The following is a 22,437-nucleotide window of genomic DNA, read 5'->3' on the forward strand; positions in this document are numbered from 1 at the left end:
ACCAGGTTCGTCCACCAGGAAAGATAGGCATCGACGGTCGACGCACTTCCTGGGGTTTTGTGTGTACACTTAGTGATCGATGGGTGCTGCCAGCTGTCTGCTATGCATGGACTTAGTCATTTCAGTCACTGAAAAAAAAATCCCAATATGATGTACCCGTGTAAAGAGCTAGCCAGGCTTTGTTCTTTCCCCTAAAGACCACACAAACACCTTCAGGCTATTGTTTGTTTTATTACAACACAATGACATATGTCAGAAACAGGGTTTTTTTTTTTTTTTTTTTAAAGATAAACGTGTGAAATCTTTGTAATTGTAGTGGTTCAAATGCAGCAACAAAGTGACTCCTTGAGCTATATTTAGTGTTTGAAAAATCTTCCCTTGCTACTCTTGGCAATCAGCAGTGGTGATAAAGCTTCCTGTATTCAGCAGCAGCTCTGCATAGTTCCGGCTTTCCCGCCTTTTTCTTGTTTTCTGCCTTTCCTCTTCTGCTCAGGCCGACACAATGAGAGCTTCCTCTGCTTCCTGAACATTTCCCTGACTTTCTTACGCATGGGAAGCTCAGCAGAATGTCTCTGAAGTACAGACCTGTTGCAGCTTCTTATGTCTTGATAAAGTAGCTTAGCTAACCAGCGCCCTCCAGCAGCAGGTAGTGTAAAAAGACCAGAGTGTGGGAGACTATGTGGCTTGAGTGACAATAAGGTCGATAATTAGACTTCTTTTTTCACAAATATTTTACAAATGGAGGTTTTTATATTTTTAAGAACGCTCCTCTAGAACAAAACTGTATTTTAAAACTTAAGTCATCACAATGTCAAATGTATGAAGCAATACATGAAACATTTCTTATTGGCGTGATAAGGTTTGGTCGACATTCCTCAACTACTTTAAATAGAGTGAGTAGCTGCTGCTGGTGTGTTTCCTCCAGCGCGCAAGTGAGTTCAGGAATGGATAGGCTACAATTCAGCAATTGGACTTGTTCCAAATTGGCAAAAATGACGAATGAAAGTTAAAGTGTTGTAACTGAGTATTTTAACTTGTTCAAACTTTCTGTGATATCTAAGCTCCTGTTTGCTTTGGGTAGGCTAATTTCTAAAAAAATATTTTGTAGCCTACATAGTAATGACATTTTGAAGCTCATTTGTGCCTGCAGATGTGGATGTCCTGTGAATGAAAGCCTGAGCTGCATCTGACCCTAAAAATAAACCCGGGTCAGAACGGAGGTCTACAGCTAAACCTGAATCCTTACACAAACATTGGATCCTGAGTGCCCTGGAAACCAGTGGAGTAAAATCATTAAAGTCATCAGAGTTTAGCAGACGGAGTTATTGAGTGGTGAACAGCGGATACAAATAACAGACACACAGCTGGATGAAGCAGAAACACACAGTCATATTAATACAGAGAACAGCTTATTCATCATTACACATAGCTGCACGGTCATTTTCCAAACTCCTACACATGACAAAGGTACACATTTGTCTTTTTACAGCTTTGAAAATAAACATAAAATCAACTTAAACATCACACATCTACCTAGAGATGACATGAAGACGGTTTAAAAACAGCGTTAGCTCAGTGAAGGACACTGGAAATGTACTTTACAGCAAGCTTTATTATTTGAATTCCCAATTGTTCATTGAGTTTCCTTAAAACAGTGAAACAGCGCCCCCCTGTGTTCACACAGACAGTCTATGTGGTCAGAGAAGGTACTGCACTCGAACTGTAAAGACATGAAATAAAAGATTCCTACGTCTGATTTCGAGGCCTATTCTTGTTTATAGGTTCAGTATTTCAGTTTGTACAATTCACAAAGTAAGGTAGCTAAAAAGACAACATGAGAAAATAAGAATAAAGTCAATTAAAAAGAAGGAAGAAAGACAGAAGTTCAATCAGGCTAGAATGTATGTCTAAACACTTTGGGAGGATAGTGTCATTATGATCTTATTTATAACATAATAAACTCAAAGTGACAATAAAATAAAACTAAGAAACATATTATTTATTCAGAATCAAAATAATAATTAAAAAAAATGTTCTTCTGTATTGTTACGGCTGTATGTTTCCCTGTGCTATTTGTCCCTTCTCTCTTTCTGTTGTCTCCAGCCGCCCAGGTGAAGTCACTAAATGACAGGCACACCTGGCCTCAGTGTTTAAGAGCCCAGTGCTGGCTTCAGGAAGAGAGGCATTTGGAGTTGGGACTGCTGTGCCACTCTCTCGCCAGAGATTGTGTGTTGTGTTTGGTTACATTAGTTTGGATCTTTGTTTAATTAATTAGTTTGTCTGTTAATAAAATTGGTTTGACTTTTTTCAAGGTGTTTAGTGTGTTGTACTGGGTCAAGTTGTGGATTGTTGTTAGTCCCATAGGGCCGCCTTATGGTGGGGCTTAACAGTATGATGTTCTGAAGCCTGTCCTTTGAGGTGACCTGTGATTGTAAATTAGTTTTTGATGTTTTTTTCTGTTTGTACCTGCCTTCAGGACTACGGATGAAATTTAGCTTTTGTGCTAATTCCGGCACATGTACATGGATGCTATGTTAATGTGCACTGTCCTAATTCAATAAATAAATAAATAAAATAGAACATGTCCTTTCTTTGTCTGTTTTGTAAAGGATGATAAATTAACAGCACTCAAGATATACTATAGTTCATAACTAAGATAAGATGATCAATAGACTGCAGGTCATGTGATACATGTAGGAAATGTGATAGTCTATATTCTGCAGTTTCAGAAGCGACCTGGCACTTTATTGTTCCTCTGCCTCTCACTGTATTCTAGTCTTCTCTATAAAAAACACAGTAAGGTGTTTCTCCTGATTAACCCTTTAATGACTAACTACAACATGTAGTATGTTGATATTATGTGTATGCAAGTCCAACTAAAAAAACTGTTCTGTTGGAGGTAGAAACAAAACAACATGTGGCTACACAAAACAACGTCAAGCTTTTGGTGTCACATAATTAACATAAAATAACGACGCTAAAGCACATCACATTGTGATAGAAAACATCTGGAATCCATTGAGACCAAGTAGACATTTAAAGCCGTTTCTGTTACATGTCATTTTTAGTTGATTGATACGGGGATACTCAGGATTTTTTATTTATTCAAAGGAGCGATATGTAAGATATTTACTAAGTGATAAAGTGAGCTTACTATATGATCAGACATTAAGGAAACATGTTGAAGTGCTGGCTTCTCTGACAACAATGCAGCAGCCAGTATGTCCTCCTTCTAACGTTAGATTCTGGTCCTGAATGCTCTGGATTTGTTTGGACCAGCGAAGGTAGGCAGTTTTAAGGCTCCCCCCCTACATGGCCGTTTTGGACGCCCCTCGGTTTGCCAGATATGAGAGCAGTTATCAGGTCAAACCAACAGGTGTTGCAGCGATGGAATTGGGCGAGAGAAGTGGTTCAAATAGAAGTGATTGTACTCGACCTAAAAAGCCTCTGCATGTTTCTAATAAGCTCCACGAGCAGAAACGTGCTCAAACTAGGATCAATATTGGAGATGCTTTTGAAAAATGGAGAGAGGTTAGAACACAGAAAGGTTTACAGACCGATGCAGAGCTGGATAAACACTGAAGCTTCAGTGTCCACCACATGGCAACCTGTGTGAGCATCCACTCTAGAGAGGAGGGGGCGGGAGGAGACAGCTCTCTACAATGTTTTCAGTTTGGACTGCAGTACCCATTTTAAACACTAGGTGTCAGAGTTACATATTGCTCCTTTAAAAAAACAATTTGAATCTAGATTGTACGAGTGCATACATAGTTTTTAATGTCGAATTATGAAGTTTGACTATCCCATCCAATTGTCGGGGGTGAAACGATTTCAAAAACTCGTATGACTAACAACTCCAAATAGTAGCTTACGTTGCATCCTCAAACTTTTAACAATTTCAAAATGTTTACAGATCTGTTCTGAGCTCAGCTGGTTCTATAAGTGCCGTGAAAGAAAATCCAGTGTGGACATGAATGGGTTAAAACAGTGATGAGCTCATGACTAAGTATCCTGTGTGTCATTGTAGATCTTTGACCGATCCAGGCAGTATCGCATTATCCCGTGCTGTATGTGCACGCGTTTCAAAGTCCTACATCTAATCAGTAACTATCAGTTCCTCCTAACAAGGGTTTATTGAATGAGCAGAAATTGAATCAAGATTGTGACGGCCGCAATCCTGAACACGAGGCTTCAAAGAAGGTCCACAAAACGATGGGTAATGTTACAGTTGACTTGGAGAAACAGTGCGCTCATAACTGTTGTCTGTTTTCAATACACATTTCTACGTCCTACTTTCTTCCCTCAAACAGCAGCTCAAGCTCATCTTGAGAATCATGATGTTGAATGTGATTAGATTCTGGTTGTGTTCTCTCCTCATCAGTCGGGTGGGGGGGATATTTGTGAGGTAAACATTGAGACAAATGAAGGGTTAATGGAAAGCCCTCATTAAAAGCCGAGAGAAAATCCAGCAGAGAAAAAGCACTTTGCACAAAGATGGTAAACCTGAAACCCACATTCCTCCTCTGGACGTCAGTGAAAGGCATTCTGGGAAGCCGAGTTTTTTCCGGTGGGATCAATCCTCCCCTGTCTTTTTCTTCTTCTCCTCCTCTGCCTTCCTTGGCTTCACCTCCACAGTGAGCAGCTCCTCTCCTTCCTTCCGTGGCGTCATCCTGATGACCACAGAGCTGTCGGCGGTCTCCGTCACGGCGTCGTCGTCATCTTTAGCCCGAGCGTGGGGGATCGGCGAGCGGCGGTGCATCGGAGACGGAGGGGGGACCGGAGAGGCGGAGGGAGGACCCTGGGAGGGACAAAAAGATGGAAGCACGTGTCAGTCTTACTCTTTCCTTCTTCCTTTTCTCTTTTTTTCCTCTTTGAACAACCCTGTGTCATAATGACAATAACTTCTGAGTCACTTCTTTCCTTCCTCCCTCTCTTTGTTCCCTTCCTTTAAGCTCTTCTTTCTTTTACATTTAAAATAATGTCGCCTTCCCAGGAACATAAACGCTCTACATTTTTAACAGCAAATTGGTGAGGAGGTCCTAAGAGGCAAGCGAGATAAGATGGTGATTCCTTTTCTAATTCTAATCTCAACAGTTTTCTCTCCAGTTTTCTCTCCAGATGGAAAAAGTTTTCCCCTGGGGCGCCGGTGGCCTAGTGGTTAGGTTGCGCGCCCCATGTACAGAGGCTTAGGTTCTCCAAGTGGACCAACCTGTGGCTGCTTTCCTGCATGTCATCCCCCACTCTCTCTCTACCTGATTTCCAACTCATAATGGCTAACAAGAAGCTCGTTTGTTACTAATTAGCATGCTAATAAACATCTTGTGAATGGTGAATATTGTGACCTTAATTTTAAGTGTTACCTAAAAACTGTTTCTAAAAATAAGCGTTAGGTTCTAAGCTCAAGAACGAAAAATATTTAAATCAACCTCAGAAAATGGGTCACCAGAATTACATTTTTTTTCCCCCTGTTAGAGCTTCATTACAACTCACATTTTATAAAATATGTTTATAAGAATGACTGTCTGTCTATTGTCCAAAAACTCCCCAAAATGTAGACAAATCTTTTGTTCCATCTTCATGTTTAGTTTTCCTGGTATTTCTTTTCATTATTCAAAAGTACAGAGAAAAAAACTGTAAATGTGAGACTGTCATTTTAGGATACAGCCCTTGATGGGATGATTTTAAACCACCTTATTTAACAAATAAATACACAAGTATTCAGACATGAGAACATGAGGTAGATCACTTCTTTGCTGAGTTACACAAAATCAACATTTTAATTTAGAGATTAATATGAATATAGTTATTATTATTACTCGACAAAAATAGTCACCTGCTGCTGAGTAAATCCTCTAAATCTAACCTAATGCATCTCCCTCCTCATTAAACATCTACAAATAAATATTTACATGATTGTTGGAGCCTGCAGAGCTCATATACATCACAACCCTCTTTGTTTTGTTTTTTTCCAGCAGCATGAATTTGTTTTTTTTTTGCATGTTAGCCCCCCCTACTGTCCATCTGTGGAGTTGCATGAAGCCCTCAGCTGGCACGTGACAGCTGAAGACTGCAGGTGTCTCACCTCTGCCATGTTCTCTGACGATTTGTAGGCTTTCTTCAGTTTGGTGAAGCTTCCCTCGATTCCCGCCTGCTCCGTCACTCTCAGCGCCGCCTTGAACATTTTAGGGGTGTCCGGTCTGGGCGGGATGACCTCCACCGCTGTTTTACCTCCAACCTTCTCATCCGGCTTTTTGTCCTTTGTCAGCATCGTCCTGCACAGGCACAGAGACACAACAACAGGTTAAATATAGACAAAAAGATAGAGACTCACACCCAGGACAAACACACAAACTGCTGCTGCCCTGAACGAGATAACATGTGAGGAGCTGATTCATAACATGTTCTTCTTTTTCAACACAAAATAAAAGACAACAAGAATCTGACCCTGAAAAAGTATAAAATTGTGGATGTCTCGTACCAACACCTACAGCACATCCATGCACTCTGCTGCAGCACCATGATCAGACTGAGGAGGAGGAGGAGATACACTAAGAGCGTGAAGATCAGCTGGATGGTCGCTCTACTGGTCTGACCCCGTTCTCTGAGTGTCTGAACCAGAAGGATTAGCGCCTCATCTAATCCTGTTCAGGCCACGAGACAGATCAGTCGAAAGGCCAGGGCGGACAGGTGAGCACAACAGGAAACAAACTGGGAAGGCTTTTAAATAGTTTGTTTATTTTAGGATCAAACACAAAATGTCTACTTTTATTATGTTAAGATTGTTTGACCTGTGTACACACAAGAGGCCGCTTTACAAAGGTGGTTAACTTTTTACAAATGTAGATTTTGATGTTAACATCATGATGTACACACATCCTGTTCCTGAACAGGTGATGTTCACGATGCTTCTTCCTGCTGACCAATCAGCTCTCTTAATCCCGGGGTCCATGGACTCTCAGATTGTAAGGAGGGACAAGAAAAGTGTGCAAATTCTGACAAAACACCCTGGCTTCCCACAATAATGTTTTTTATCAGTGTTTCTTTTGGCTATTTGTCAACAAAAAAAAAAAAAAAACGCACTGCTCCAGCAGGCAGTAAGACATTTTAAAGTCAAGTTGTAGTCAAGTATTTTTGGTTAATTTGATTCAGATCAAGAAAAACAAACATTCACACCCCAGTTCATGGTTAAAAAACTTCCTGGTGCCTCTCCATGTTCCTTTAAATAGATGCCTGCTGATACCTAAGGTGCTTAACGCCCCCTGGTGTTCACAAAGAAAACGCCCCCAGATGTCTTGCATATGCTGAAATCATTCTATAGTAAAGGCCTTTTGAGACGACTTTTTGGTTATCTTGACTCTAAGTTAATGATTCATGATAAACAGTTATGCAGATGATTAAGATTATGTATTTATTGTGTTTCATTTACATCAAGCGTATGTTCATCTAATGGTAAATGGACTTGAGCTTGTGTAACTCTTTCTAGTCTTCTGACTATTCAAAGTGCTTTTACACCGCAGGTCACACCTACACATTCACACACTGATGGCAGTGGTTGCTAAGTGACCATCAGAAGTAACTAATCCCATTCATAAACATTCATACACCTCCGCAGAAGCAGCGAGAGCTCTTTCAGGTCTTAAGTGTCTTGACCAAGAACACATTGAACATGTTGCTGCAGGAGCTGGGGATCGAACCCCTGACCTTCTGGTTGAGAGATGACCAACTTGATGTGGTTTATGACTGTCCTGTCTTGAGTTGTTTTATTGTATGTAAGCTTCACAGATCTGTATGTTTTCTCTGCACTTTTGTCCCAAGTAATATTTCTCTCTGGAGATAGTAAAGTATATCTAATCCAGTCTGATCCAATCTAAGATCAGCAGGCATGTTGAGACCTTCCCTCTTCTGAGCGGTGTGTGTCAGTGTCAGTAAGAGGACCACACAACCACTAGACCACAGCCTGGGTTTCTGGCAGCACTTCAGGTACGGAACAGAACTGTCTTACTTTGCCTTCTTGCGGAGGAGTTTCTGCGACTCTGGGTAATGAACCAAGATCTCTGCCAGGTCCTTTTTATCCAGGATGAAGAGGTTGGCGAATCCGTGCGCCTTCACGTTGGCTGTACGTCGGTTTCCTCCGCCCCCCGCTAGCAAACTGACCAATAACAGAGAGTACAGCAGTCAGACTTCTTAGAGAAACAGAGACAACTCTGATTTAAAATCATCTGGAAATTATTACAAACGTTTGTGGGAAAACTAAATTTGAATTTGAAATCCATCATATTTGATTTTTTCCAGTGAACTCAGGGACCCCCGCTCTGGCCCACATATAGTTTATAAATGGGTTAATAGGATAACAGGAAGCAGCTCTGACCTGATCTCTCCAAACACAGAGCCGGCTCTGATGGTGACAAACACCGTCTGCAGGTCAGGACCGCCCACCACCTGGACCTCCCCCTGTTTGATGATGTACATCTCCCTGCCGATCTCCCCCTGTGACACAGCAACACACACACACACACACACACACACACACACACACACACACACACACACACACATACACACACACACACACACACACACACACACACACACACACACACACACACACACACACACAGAGCGGGTTAACACACGGCTGCTGCAGTGGTCTTCAACAGGATTAACAGTTCAGAGAGGTGGGCGATCACCTTTTTACAGACAAAGTCTCCGGGCAGATAGACGACAGATTTGAGCCTCGTCAGCATGTCGAACACCATCTGCCTGTCACAGCCCTGAGAGAAGGAGACACAGGCAGTCTGAACTTTTCAGCTCTTCTTTTCACAAAAGGTTTCAAGAAGAAAAAAAAAAAGTCTTTGATTGCTTTGGAAGGTGGCACAGATCAAGTTAAAAAAACAGGTACATTTTTCTCCTCCTGACCTGGAACAAGGCAACTTTACTGACGATGGCGTAGTTTACGTCCACAGCCATGTCCAGCCTCATTTTAGTGGGAAGTTGAACCAGCAGCTCCTGTTCATCTGCAGAGAAAACAATGACAACGTTATCTATTTATTTACCATGCTTCAAATGCAAACAAAGTTTAAACACACGAGCAAATAAACTAACAAAAAGGTGCATTTAGTCGCTGATTTGGAGCCTTCGATCATATTTTTACTTCCACATCTATGAATCAAACTGTGATTCTATCAAAGCTCAAGATCAGTAATTTTTCTCAATTTATATTGTTTTTGTTAATGTATTATCTTATTGTAATTCCTTTTTTTATTTGGTTTCGTCCAGAAATAATGTTCCAATTCATCACATTTTGTTTGCACACTGAAGTTGCCTCTGCCTTCTAGAGCGACTGGCTCAGTGGTAGAGACGGTCAAGCCCCAGCTCCTGCAGCTACATGTCCGATGTGTCCTTAGGCAAGACACTTAACCCCAAGTTGCCCTCGCTGCTTGGTGTGTTAATGCTTATGACACTTTACTCAGCAGCCTCTGCCATCAGTGTGTGAATGTGTAGGTTTGACCTGCGGTGTTAAAGTGCTTAGAGAAGTCAGAAGACTAGAAAAGCTCTATACAAGCTCATTTACCATTTAGAGTTGACATGTAAATCTGAAGTAAACTTTCTGTTTCCGATGTCAAGAATAAGCTTTTAATCTAATCTGTTTTGCATATTTCAGATCACGAAAGGCACTTCACCATGTTTCTCTAACACTAATATGTGTCTGTAGTTTGTCTACAAACCCCCCAATTATGAGAAAAGTCCATCCTCTCCGTCTTCTGCCTGCTCCAATTTTCAGAAAATGTGTGCTCAAACAGGCCATTTAGAGATTTTCCCTTCATGACATCACAAAGGGCAGTAACCCCTCCCCCAGGTGAGTGACACTTCCACAGCTAGGTGTTTGTTCTGCCCTCTGAGTCTGCCTTCTCACTGTAAACAATAAGGTGTGATGAAAGCCCAAGGCACCTAACCCTTCCAAAAAAGGGGCGTGGTCAGACACAGCTCATTTACATTTAAAGGTACAGACACAGAAACAGCCTGTTCTGAGCAGGGCTGAAATAGAGGGGTTTATAGACGTGATCAAATACAGGATCAGAGTGGATTTAGAACAAGAAACTTTACACACATGTTTTGGGGAGCTCTGAGACTTATTTACACTGGTTGAAGAGAAGGATAATATGGGACCTTTAAATACTTTTATACCGTCAGAGTCTAATTAAAGTGCCTCTCTTTTTTATTCCACCTCTATTGTCCCCTTGAAAAAGTGCATTATCACTTTTTTGACAAACCTTGATTTAATGACACAATATATTGTTGTTGCTTACCCAGCATGCCCTGGATCTTCCAGGTGTAGTCGTACCAGGTCTTGATGCGGTTCTGGACCTCTCGGGGGATGTTGTAGGAGTTCATGTATTTGATGGTGCTGTCCATGCAGGCTCTGTAGTAGTTCTCACTGGCGGTTGCTGCTCCGACCACATCTCTCATCTAAGAAACAAAACATGTTTATTCGACAAAATTATTTCTATCATACTATCTCTTTTTCTCTTAAAAAATGTGACCTAATGTTTCTCTGTGTTTGTTAATTATGCCATCAAAGTCAGAGAAACTTGTGTGGGAATAAAAGCGGTTTGATGGTGAACTGACCTGACCGATCATGATGGAGAAAGCAAAGACGCCGACAAAGTAGTTGATGAGTTGGAAGCAGATCTCAAACACGGTGGTGGGGTCTGGCAGTCCTCCGATGGTGATCAGCGTCTTCACAGCAAAATAGTAACACCGAATGTAACTGTAGGGGGAAAAAGAGAGAATTCCATCATAATGTGGTTCAAAAAGTAACTCCTTATAGCCTTTATTGCAGTTTGTATGGTGAATGTGGAACGAAGAAGAAGCAGATTAACAGCCTCTGCTTCATTTGGGTTCTTCTTACGCGTTTCCTTTTCCATTGTAGACCCACTTGGTTGATCCCAGGCCTTCATAGTCGGAGCCCCAGTAGAAGAGACAGGCGTTGATGTGCAGAGAGTAGAGCAGGTAGGTGGAGGTTCGAATCACCCTGAAACAAAACACCATCATAAAAGATTGAACATTTGAAGAGTTGATGCACATCACATCATTGCATGTGTGTACTGTATGGTTCTTCAATATTCATACGCTTCATACGCAGATGACACACTGTTGTACACTGGTATGATGGAGGCCACTCTTAAATTGTTTTTTTTAATACCTAGTCCTGTTTTAGCTTTTCCCCCAAAAATAAAATACACACTTAAGAAAATAAATGTCTCTCAATCACCACTGATGGGCCTCCATACATGTGTGTTGACTGTCTGCAGAGACTCTGTCCTCTGCCTGGATTTTGACGTTTTCTTTTTGGTTGACTCGGGATGTTTCTGGGCTGGAAGCTGGTCTTTTTCCTCCAGCCAATGACAGGGTGCAGATGAGTTTAAAAGTGGATACCATTTAGCAATTGGACGCGATTCAAACTGGTAAATATGACGGCTGTGGATGAAGAGGCAAAGAAGAGAAAATACAATCATAGTGAGGTGAAACACTTTTCTCACCTGTAGATATAGGCTTTCTTCATCACTGCTTCCATTCTGTCGTTGAACTCAAAGAAGGCCATGTACTGAGAGAAAGAGTAGTGTTCAAATCTGCATTTCACTGAAAAACAACTTCAGGGGGCAGAGCGTAGTTGTTGCTGTCCCATGCTACTGATCTTTGTTTACAAAAACATCTAATCAAATATACTGTACGTGTGAACCAAGAACGTGAAATACATCCGGACCTTCAGCAGGCGAGGAAATCTCAGCAGAGAGTTCACTCCGGTGAAATAGTAAAATATCTCCATGGGAAACAGACTGATGACATCCATCTGTAAAACACACGGGAAACACATGCTCAGACACAAAACCAAATCTCTCCTGTTTCATATAAAACATGCTTCAGTCAGAAAATACTAATTAGAAACAAACTCAGTTAATAATGCCTTTAAGTCAGGTCCATATAACATCTCTTTGTCCAAGGATGTCAAACATTTCCAGATATTGCATTCATTTGGAGGACCGTTTACATGATCCAGAAATTGGATGGGACAGCTGAAGAGGGACAGGAAATGTTGGGAGGAGAGAGTAGGGGATGAGATGCAGCAAAGGTTCAAGGTCGGATTCAAACTCACAGCTGCTGTGTGAGGACTTTAGGCTATCGACGCTCCCTATCTTGTATATTTTTTAATTAATACAGAATGCTTGTGTAATAACTTAGAGATAACAAACAGAGAAAAACAGATAAGCACTATAAATCCTTCACTTTAATAATCCTAACAGCAGACAAGATGCCTCGTTCCTTTCTGACTAATCCAATGCACAGGTTCTAGTCCTACCTTAAATCTCTCAGTGGTCATGTAGTTTTCTCTCATGTCCTTTTTTTCAGACTGAAATGAAAAAGCAAGAAAAGGTTAGACAAGAAGTTGTTTGTCCTGAACTCAGAGTGTTACATTCTCTCGATGCCACTGACCACGATGTCTCCTCCGCGGACAAACTGCAGTCTGGGCTGGAAGACGAGGATGTCGGTGATGTAGATGAGGTCGCAGGTGTAGTCCATCAGCAGCCACAGGTGGATGTTTTCAGGGGTTTGGTAGGGAAACGCCCAGCGGACGGGGATCAACCACACGTTCCAGTTCCACGCCGCCACAACCAAGAAAAGCCAGATCACGTAGATCAGATCTGTGGACAAGAAGTGCTCATCAGACCAGTCATAATATTACTGCTGCACTTAAAAAGGCCAAACATGTGTCAAGTTCACTGCATCCAAAAGATCGTTTTTCATAAGAAGAAATTCTGTACAGCATAATAAAAATGTCTTAAAATCACAACAAAATGTATTTATTAAATTTGCATATTATTTTTGAATAAGTCAAGTATCATGTCATTTAGTCAGGGGTGTGTCCAGAGGGGTGGTCAAGGAAGGCATGGGCCCCCCAGGTGCCGACCCTAAATCCTAAACTATGATTGGTCTATTTGCCTTTCCAGAGGTGGGGCTTATGTCCCACCTCTTATGAAACACTTAAGAAATCCACTTTTCAGGATTTGTTCATAGTTTTCCATGTCCAGAAGTTTGTTTACAATTTGTAAAATACTTTAAATTGTGACATAATGTTTTAAGTCCTTGCCGAATTAAACCTAGAAGATGTATCTGTTGCCATTATGTTTTGTTACTTAAACATCGATGTGATTCGTGCAGACAGAAGGGGTCAATAAATGTTCTTCATTCATGTTTGAGCTACACAAGTCAGTGCCCCAGTGGGGCCACTCCGGTTGTGCCACCACAGTCCAAAAAGTCTGGACACGCCCCTGCATTCAGTGGCAATACATCTGTCCTCTACTCTACATTGTAAACAGATGGAAGCCAAGATGAAGAATGAGAAAAGCCTTTATGTGAGAATACATGTGTTACAATGTGTTTTTAATATGTTGATTTCACACATGTTCTTCAACTGATACTATAAAGACAAAATATTCACATTTTGCTAAAGGAGCTGATTTACTGCAATAAGAGACAAATATTATCTGCTGAAATATAAACAGAAAACAGGTGAGACCCAGGATTCATAGCAAATGAGTCTCAAAATGGATGCTAACTAGGCCAGCTTTCTGCAAATGTTGAATATAGATCTATCTGACTACTAGTCTGATGTCAGACAGAAGAAAACAATCGCAGCTCACCGGTGAAGGGGTCGATGCTGGAGGGGAAGCGATACTGGATGATGGGTCTCAGCCAGTCGGGCAGCTGGGGAAGTTTGGGAAGTCGTGGCAGTCTGGGAAATTTAACCGGTAGTCCGAGAACTTTGAAGGGGAGCTCCCACTCCTTTTCTTCTTTTTCTTCTTCTTCTTCTTCTTCTGCTGCTGCTGCAGGTGCATCGTCCTTCTTCTCTTCTCCTGGAGGAGGTGGAGGAGGAGGTGGAGCTTTGCTAGGCGCTGCAGAGATCAAACAGAAACGATTTGATTACATGGTTTCATCAGGACAGTTTGGAGACAGTTCAAAACAGATTTTATAGTTTGAACATTTCAGTTTAATATCAATTAATTCCTGACCTTGGAAACAGCTGCTACTCTCAGGCTTTATACGATTTAATAGTCCTAATGAATAGAAAGAGTTTTCTTAATTGTCGTTGAAAATAAGATGATAGTACTTTTCCATTAGTTGAGTATATACATCTAAGAATTTCCATTCATGATTTTAAGGTGCATGTTTTAACGGCCATTGGCATCTATTTGGACAAACAGTTACCCAAACAGTCCACATCTGTGAATTAAATTCTCAGCCAGCATGCAGCCAGACTCCTAGCTTTGAATAACTTTCAGCCTTAGCATACCTGATGAGGTAAATAATAATTCAAAACCCTGTACATTTATCATTACAAAAAATGTTAAAGGAGCAATATGTAACTCTGACACCTAGGCTTTAAAACGGGTACTGCAGTCCAAATTCAAAACATATTTGTGAGAGCTGCCTCCAAACTGCCGCATAACTGATTAACCCTGTGCAAGAACAAGAACGTTTAAATATGCAAATTTAAGTTATGACATACAGGCTGAGGGACTCTCTTCCTCAGACTCGTCCGGGTCCACCAGCCTCTCTTTCTGACGCTCTGTACGACCTTTAAACAGCCTGACAAGCTCGCTCAGACGGTCCTGGACCACCACGCTGCCCACGCTTACTGCTGACAGAGGACGTGTCCTACAGAACAACCACAGAAGGACAGTTACAGGTCCAGAACAGAAACAGGTGATAAGAGATTGAGGAAGGAGTATGTTTGTGAAAGGTTCCTCTCACTCTTCATCTGCAGAAAGCTGGTCACCCTGATTGGACCAAGTCTTCAGACCGAGCCTCATCAGCTCATCCTCATCCTCGTCTGCAGACAGATCACCTGCAGGACTGAAAAAAAAGATGTAGCAAAGAAATTAGAATATTCTATTCTAAGTGGTATTTTATTGTGATAATAATTGTAACACTTCCATAAGGCAAGGACTGTTACCTATGAATGAGCAGGGGGATGTTGGACATGTTCAAAGTACTTTTCTCTGGTTCTGGGGTTGTGATAATTTGAGGGATGTTAAGGCCTTTTTCAAGCCACACATCTTGATCCACATCATCCACCCTGACTTCAGGAGCTTCTTTTAAACCTGCACCACAGCTTCCTGATGAACAGATCAGAAAACAATGGTTGGACTACAAGGTAACGTCTTTTATTAGCGGTGACGGAACATGAGAAAACAGCGACCCTTGTAGATATAAAACAGCACAGCACGGCACAGCACAGCACAGCACAGCACAGCACAGCACAGCACAGCACAGCACAAACATCAACTGCCTGTAAGTTCACCTGTTGTGATGTTGGCTGGCAGCTTGTGGTGAAGCAGTGCAGAGCAGCAGAGCATGATGGGAGGGATGATGAGGTGGATGTGGGCTGTTATGGGTATTTAGGGGTTTGTTTGGCACTTTTTTTTTTTTAATCTACAAAAACGACAGATCTAAAAGGATTTCTATAAGGAGCTGCTGGAGGAGGGCGGGGTTAAGGCTGCGGAGGAAATCTGGGCTTGAAGTTAAGGTTTTCTGAAGAGGTTGACGATGCTCATGCAGCACCGTTGGGCCTGCTTTGGGAGCTGCTTTGGGAGCTGCGTTAGCTGCGTGGTCAGCTGGCACAGTTCCTGCGGCGGGATCGGCATGGACAGTTTGGGAGGGGTGAGGTTATGTTGATGCATCAGCTTCCTGCAGCTCTCCAGATGCCCGGCAGCATGCGGGAATCGAAGCAGAAGGCGCTTTATCGGGGAGCGACTGCAGGGAACTGGACGGAGAAACGTTTAGTTTCAACAATAAGAAGAGGGCTGTGACATCTTTGATCGACTGAAAGTAGAAAACTATGGGAAAGAAGCTTAAACTGAAAAATATGTCACAAAGTGAGACTGAACCCACATGTTGAAAGATATCTATCATTTAAGACGACAAATCAGATGTTAGATCTGCTGTCAAATCAATCAAAACGTCTCTTATCATGTGGTTGTTGAGACTCTTCACGTACCTACTGTTTTCAAGAAATGTGAGTATTAATAAATTTGATCCAATCAAAAATCTTTTTGACCCACTTGTCACCAAACTACGACAACTAAGATACATGGATACTAAGATAATTTTTTATGTCCTAATTTCAGTAAGAACTCCAGGATTCATTTATCATATTTACAGATGACATCAGTTCACTAAGATAAAGTCTGGTGGGGATCTGTAATAGTAAGCGATGATGTATTTGTTTTTAAAACTTAAAATAAAGGCCTTATTGGTTTTGTCGTACATCCATTAGTTGTGTTTTTATGTTTCGACCATTGACACACACATTCATGAGAAACATATTGTCCTGCTCTCACCTCTACATCCACCTCCTTCTACTGTTGAGGCTGCATTCTCCTGATGAAAGCACAAAACACACAGAAAAAGATTTACACTGATTAAAAAAAGATAAATGAGAATACTTAAGTAAGGTGACATGAAATGACATACGATATGTTAGATGGATATGATACAATGCAAAAGATAAGATACGATACACTACGATGCAATATGATATATGTAATAGATACGGAGATAGAATGGACATTAGTCATGCACTCAAGTTTTGTCACACCTGATCTGTGGGGCCGGTCTGATCTTCTGAAGCTTCTTGCTCTAGTTGTCCTCTGATCTGTTGAGAGACTGGAGTCTCCAGGTCTCTCTTCTCTGATGCAGGCTCAGCTTCTGTTGATGAAGGAGTGCCGTCACCTTCAGCAACAGAGACTTCCAAATGGCTCCTGAGGGAAGATGTAAAATGTCATGTAACCCAAAAGAGCAGAATAAACCTCCTGAAAAACTGCAATACTGATGCTTCTACTCAGATGCTCTGTGTTCATTAAACATTTAGAGACTATCTGTATGTTAAGGTGTGATCACTAACAATAAACCCCAAATCCTGCTGCTGCTCGTCAACAGGCATGGCAGACAACTGCTCAGGGCTGACAAACTTTAAACCCCAGCAGTGGCTCAAAATGTGAAAATTTTGCAATGACAGTAGGAAACCTCCCTAAGGGGACCCCATCTGACAGCACTTGTTGAGTATGGCAGCCGTTATTCCTGTGAAAACCAAAGTTTGTCCATGAAAGTCACCAAAGGATAATGAAGAAGAAATATATGTCTGAGAGTTAAAAAAATAAAGTAAGATAGGGGTAAGTGGAACAGATAATGATATAAAGAGAATAAATGAGCGAATGCTGCTAGTCTAGCTTTAACTATGGAGGAGACATTCAAAGAAGAAAACTTCCTCTGAAGTTAAAGAACACAAATAAGCCAGAAGTTACAGTGTTTATACTTTCTAACCAGTGAACTTGGCCTTGAGTGATGTTGCCAAAATAAACATGGTCCCTACTAATGCCATTTTTAGAGTAACTAATGCTTACCATGTCTGTTAATTCATTACCTAATGAACGCTGGTTGGAGAGGCCCCCCTGTGAAAATTTTGCCAAAAAGATTCTAGCATTGCCACTGATCCTGTGCATCAAAGGTATGTAGATAATGCCAAATTTGGCCAACTCCCAAGACCCAAGAGAACCAAATGTGTGCAATCTCTGGACCCATTGTTGCTGCCATGTTTTGTGGATTTAATCTCCAGCAAGCAAAACTTTGGATCTGGTTCTGGATTCCAATCTTACATCTGGATCTGCACCACTACACTCGATGAACACTACACTGGTGTCTTTCAATAGCAGGTATCATGGGTTAGGCAACATCAAAACAGGATACATATTTAGATTCTCCCTCCCTTTTTGACGTGATACAGTCATATACCAAATTAATGCTTTGACACAACATACATTTTACAAGTAACCCTGTTGTTCATCTACAAGAACAACCAATCAGTAGAAACACATGAATCTGACATGCCTGAGACCTTTGCTAGGATTTACTCAACAGAGCAGCAGTATATAAGAGAGAAACCGGGGTTTAGTTTGGGTTTCAGAAAGATGGACTTACTCTGGGTCATCCTCGTTCTCCTCTTCCAGGATGTTGGGCAGTCTTTGAGAACAAACAGAAGGACAGTTGTTGAATAATGTATCAGCTAAAGGACCAAATATGTAATTGCCAATGATCTGTGAACATCCGTGTGACTTACTGCTCATTGGACTCTGGCTGCGTTTCAATGACAATCATAGCTGAATGCTCCTCCTCCAGCTGTCGGACTGCCTCCTCTGCTGCCCTTCTGGCCATGTCCTCTGCTACGCGGGCCGCCTCCAGGCACTCCTGCTGCAATCTACACAGCAAGGAAGAGCTCAGTTTATCACCCAAATTCAAGGAAATGGAATTTCTGAATGAAGACTAAAACAGAAGAAAGAAAGATACAACATAAGCCCTGATCTGTCCCCATTAATGCTTCAATTTCTATAAGATGCTGCAATTCTTAAGAAGCCAAGATATCTTAGTGTAGATTAAATCATCGTGCAAACAGAACAACTGGCAGACATTTTCATTCATGGTTCAGTAATGAAAAGAATGAACAGAATAAGAATGACAGGAAAACAATCAAATATGCAGAGATTGGTTGCAAACCTTTCCTCCATGTGAGCCAAAACTTCCACTTCTGCCTCCTTCATGGTTTTGCTCATCACTGGAGTACATTGATCCATGTGTGCATCTATATCCTTTTCCTGCAAACAACCAGAAAAAGAGATCATTCCTTGAATCTGTAGCTTATATTGCCCAGGGCTTCTCTCACTTCAAGGATAGATTGTATCTATTTACTTTAGAAAAACTAAAGATGCCCAGTTGAGAAAACTAACCACACATACCACAGCTTTTCATTACTTCTTTATAACTTCTGCTTTTCCAATTAGCTGTGTTCTCTTGAAATGTCACTAGAACATGTCGCACAAACTGCATGTTGCTGATCTTTCAGAGAGACTGAGCGTCCAAATGGTGACTTTCTCCTCCCAATAAAAACCATCTCCTCTGAATCAGCAGTAAGGCATACTAGCATGCCAGCATTAAATTGATGCAACACAACAAATACACATCGGCTACTGACAGTGGTGCTTGCCACATTGTCTTGCTGGCGCCCGGTATCTTAGATCAGGGATGATTTTGTCTGATACCAATATTCAACTGATGCATTCCCTGAACATCACATATGAGGAAGTCATGAGAATTAGCCGGCCCCTTAAACGTTCACCTGCAAAGGATGTGTTTGGGATGTAAACAGCTATGACCAACAACTTTGGTTCAGCACTAGTTAATCCAATTACTTCTATCTTTAGCCTCTCAACATCCCTGCACTACTTAAATTCTTGGGACTCTTCTACTGCTACTACTCACTCCCGTCTTCAAATCTTGCAACCCAATTCCCAAATGTAAAATTAAGCCCAATCAGCATTCTCCTGACAGCATACATGGTTGCTGAGAAACTGGAAGTTGAACGTAAAACTTCTCATCTCAATAACAGTGCACTACTCTCACTACTCTTTGAATCCAATTAGAAAGTTCTCCTAGTCAAGCTCTCTAAATATAATGTCTTTAACCTTGCAGTGAGAACCACTGGACCATTATAGTAATTTAAAGTTTAATGCAAGTTTCCATATCTTATCACTGATCCAAATCATTGCTGTTGCCCACTGGGGATCCCACAAGGATCTATTATTGGCCCACTCCATTTTGTTAATGGCCCTCCATCTGGTTGTCCTGAAGTTGAAACTCTTATATTTGCGGATGACACTGAGAACTAAAGCAGCTGTTGCAGCAAAGCTCAGCGGTTCAAAGGCCGAGGTCACCACATGGTGCTGCATCAAACTTAATGCGTCTTAAACAGCCAGCATCTGCTTGAACACCTCATTCTTGTAAATTAAAAGATATACAAGTGATCCTTATAGACTTGGGGCTGATGTGGCTCAGTTGGTAGAGACGGTTGTCTCTCAACCGGAAGGTTTGGGGTTTGAGCCCTAGCTCCTGCTGCCACATGTCCAATGTGTCCTTGTGCAAGACACTTCACTGGCAACATATGCATGTGTGGGAACGGGATAAGTTACTTCTGATGTCTGACTTTAAATAGCAGACTCTGCCATCAGTATGTGAATGTGTAGGAGTGACCTGCAGTGTAAAAGCCCTTTAAGCGCTATATAAGCTCAAGTCCATTAACCATTTACTTGTAGCAGGTTGAACAATTACAAGTAGCCTAAATTAAATTTGATGAATTAGCAAAGAATGTCTTTCTCTGCCCAATTAAAAAAAATGAAATATACAATTTTGTGCTTGCAATACAAAGCCAAATACAAAGTCGCCTATAATTGCCTCCAGCCTATCCTGTAGCCTAAATCAACAGAGGGTCTGATACCAATAGTATGACAAGGGGGTTCATAAGAGGAAACTGCACAATTCTTTCGTCTTCATGTCTGTAAAAAGCGTCCCCTGTTTTTGACTCTCTTCTTCTCCGACTCATCTGCTCTCACCACCGGGGACTACAAATAAAAATAACCTGTTAGCCAAATCTCACATATTTTCTAATAATAAAAACATTTGCACTGTTCAAATCATGACTTTCTGTCTGCTGACTATAAATGACTAAGTCATCAGAGTTGCACTTTCCAAATAATCATAACAGAAGTTATGGGGACGACGTTGTCCAGGTCATGATTAAACTTTTACACAGTAAAAGAAATGCACAAAAATCTTCATCTTATGTTTCCTCCTTGTCTTACTGGATGAATCTCACTGACCTCTTCTCCCATCTGTTGCAGATTCTTGTCTTTTATCTGCTCCTCCTGCTGCTTGGCCTCCTTGTCCTGTTCCACATCCTCCAGGACCAGGTCTGTCTTCTCCTGTATGATGCTGACTGAACACCACATGGCAGGATGAAGACAGCTGAGGAATATCTGGCTATGTACGGTATGTGTCCGATATACTGTTTATCATCTATGTGAAACTATATATTTATGTCAGGGGGGAAAAACAACTATTGATGATGGATATTTTGATAGTACTCTAATGTGAGTGTGTATCTGATCATCTACTAGCTGAATGAAATAAAGACATCGCTGACAAAAAACATCTTCCGGGCAAACACTTTAGATCTTAACCTTAGACGCAGACCTATAACACGTTTCAGAACATAATTGTTGTTAGACTCATTGATGGATTGATTCATTGGTTGATTATTTTTCCTTGCACTTTCAGGCTGACTAATCAACTCTGCAAAAACACTCAAAAAGCACCGATTTCTTTACAAATGAATGTCTTTATTTTTCTAATGTACAGCAATATGCATTGTGCGTTGATAGATCCTTTTTGTAAAATCAGCAAAAATGTTTAAAAAAATGTTCTAATGGGAGTCGAGAACTGCAACTAAAAGCTTGTGCCAGTTTGCAATAAAATGGAAACAAAAGGAGATTCATCACAAATGATGCTGAGATGTGACCATGGTTTATAGATTGATCTTTAAGTTACAGATGATTTTTTTTGTCATGATTAAACGCTCACATTGTATTTTCCTTATTTAAAAAACCATTATTGAAACGTAGAAGATACTGAGGCCTAGTCCACACATGTAGGCGGGTATTTTTCAAAATAGAGATTTTCCTCCAGAATCCATCTTCAAAAAAACATCTTCATCCATGTTATAATGCAAAACGCACTGTTACAGCTGTCATGAGCATGCCAAGTCAAAAATGATGTCATTCCAATCCTCCAGTGATTTACATAGTAGTCCATTGAGGCGCCTCTGCTCGTCAACATAGTGGGAGAGTATGAGAGTATGTATGTGCGAGCATGTAAAAGGTCCAGTTAGCATCGTTAGCACAAGCACTAGCTTGGTTACGTCTGCCATCGCACTAATCTCATGAGAACAGAAGTGACAGCGTTGCACGATGATGTCAAACGGAGGAGAAACCGGTGCACAGCATGACATGACAAGAACAAAACAGTTTTCCCCGTCTACACATAAACACCTTCAACTGAGTTCCTGAAAATCTTCACTCTGGAAGGAGTTTTACAAAAGGTGCATTATCACTGAACTAAAATGCTGTTTGTGTACAACAGACCAAAACTCACAGAACAACCTACATTTTTGAAATGGACAAGGCCTGAGTCTATTAAATCTCATTCATTTATCCCACATGTTGTAAACAACTTTAAACGCATGTAAACAGACATCTTATAGTAAAAAAAACCTCTGATTTGTTTATATTTTTCATTTTGTTTATAAAATGTTTATAGTGCATCATGACTAAAACTAAATGCACTGCAGCTTTGCAAAGCAGTTTTGAAACAGAGCAGCAATCGATTATCGCGTCGCTGTTTTAAAAACAGCTCCGTCTGTGCCTCCTTCTTCAGTTAGTTTAAAGAGTTTAGGCGGCTCTCAGTGTCAGTGCGAGCGACTCTCTCCGTGTCCTT

The 22,437-nt window shown here is 41.2% G+C and overlaps 1 protein-coding gene across 1 annotated transcript in view; it reads right to left on the reverse strand.

Annotated features, from left to right (window-relative positions):
- Window positions 1–215: 215 nt before the first annotated feature.
- Window positions 216–22,437, reverse strand: part of cngb1a (cyclic nucleotide gated channel subunit beta 1a) — a 33,614-nt gene continuing 11,392 nt past the window's right edge. The window contains exons 16-38 of the mRNA XM_029278527.2: window positions 20,766–20,881; window positions 18,610–18,707; window positions 18,176–18,313; window positions 18,037–18,078; window positions 16,658–16,820; window positions 16,401–16,440; window positions 15,014–15,176; window positions 14,812–14,913; window positions 14,567–14,715; window positions 13,701–13,952; window positions 12,493–12,701; window positions 12,359–12,409; window positions 11,765–11,851; window positions 11,541–11,605; window positions 10,910–11,032; window positions 10,627–10,768; window positions 10,308–10,467; window positions 8,917–9,014; window positions 8,688–8,771; window positions 8,369–8,487; window positions 8,003–8,149; window positions 6,083–6,272; window positions 216–4,798 (exon numbers count right to left, since the gene is read on the reverse strand). Coding sequence (XP_029134360.2) covers window positions 4,574–4,798; window positions 6,083–6,272; window positions 8,003–8,149; window positions 8,369–8,487; window positions 8,688–8,771; window positions 8,917–9,014; window positions 10,308–10,467; window positions 10,627–10,768; window positions 10,910–11,032; window positions 11,541–11,605; window positions 11,765–11,851; window positions 12,359–12,409; window positions 12,493–12,701; window positions 13,701–13,952; window positions 14,567–14,715; window positions 14,812–14,913; window positions 15,014–15,176; window positions 16,401–16,440; window positions 16,658–16,820; window positions 18,037–18,078; window positions 18,176–18,313; window positions 18,610–18,707; window positions 20,766–20,881 — 2,963 coding nt within the window. The 3' untranslated portion in view covers window positions 216–4,573. The remainder of the gene's footprint in view (window positions 4,799–6,082; window positions 6,273–8,002; window positions 8,150–8,368; window positions 8,488–8,687; window positions 8,772–8,916; window positions 9,015–10,307; window positions 10,468–10,626; window positions 10,769–10,909; window positions 11,033–11,540; window positions 11,606–11,764; window positions 11,852–12,358; window positions 12,410–12,492; window positions 12,702–13,700; window positions 13,953–14,566; window positions 14,716–14,811; window positions 14,914–15,013; window positions 15,177–16,400; window positions 16,441–16,657; window positions 16,821–18,036; window positions 18,079–18,175; window positions 18,314–18,609; window positions 18,708–20,765; window positions 20,882–22,437) is intronic.

This window comes from Labrus bergylta, chromosome 3, assembly GCF_963930695.1.
Source record: "Labrus bergylta chromosome 3, fLabBer1.1, whole genome shotgun sequence".
Classification (NCBI taxonomy): Eukaryota; Metazoa; Chordata; class Actinopteri; order Labriformes; family Labridae; genus Labrus; species Labrus bergylta.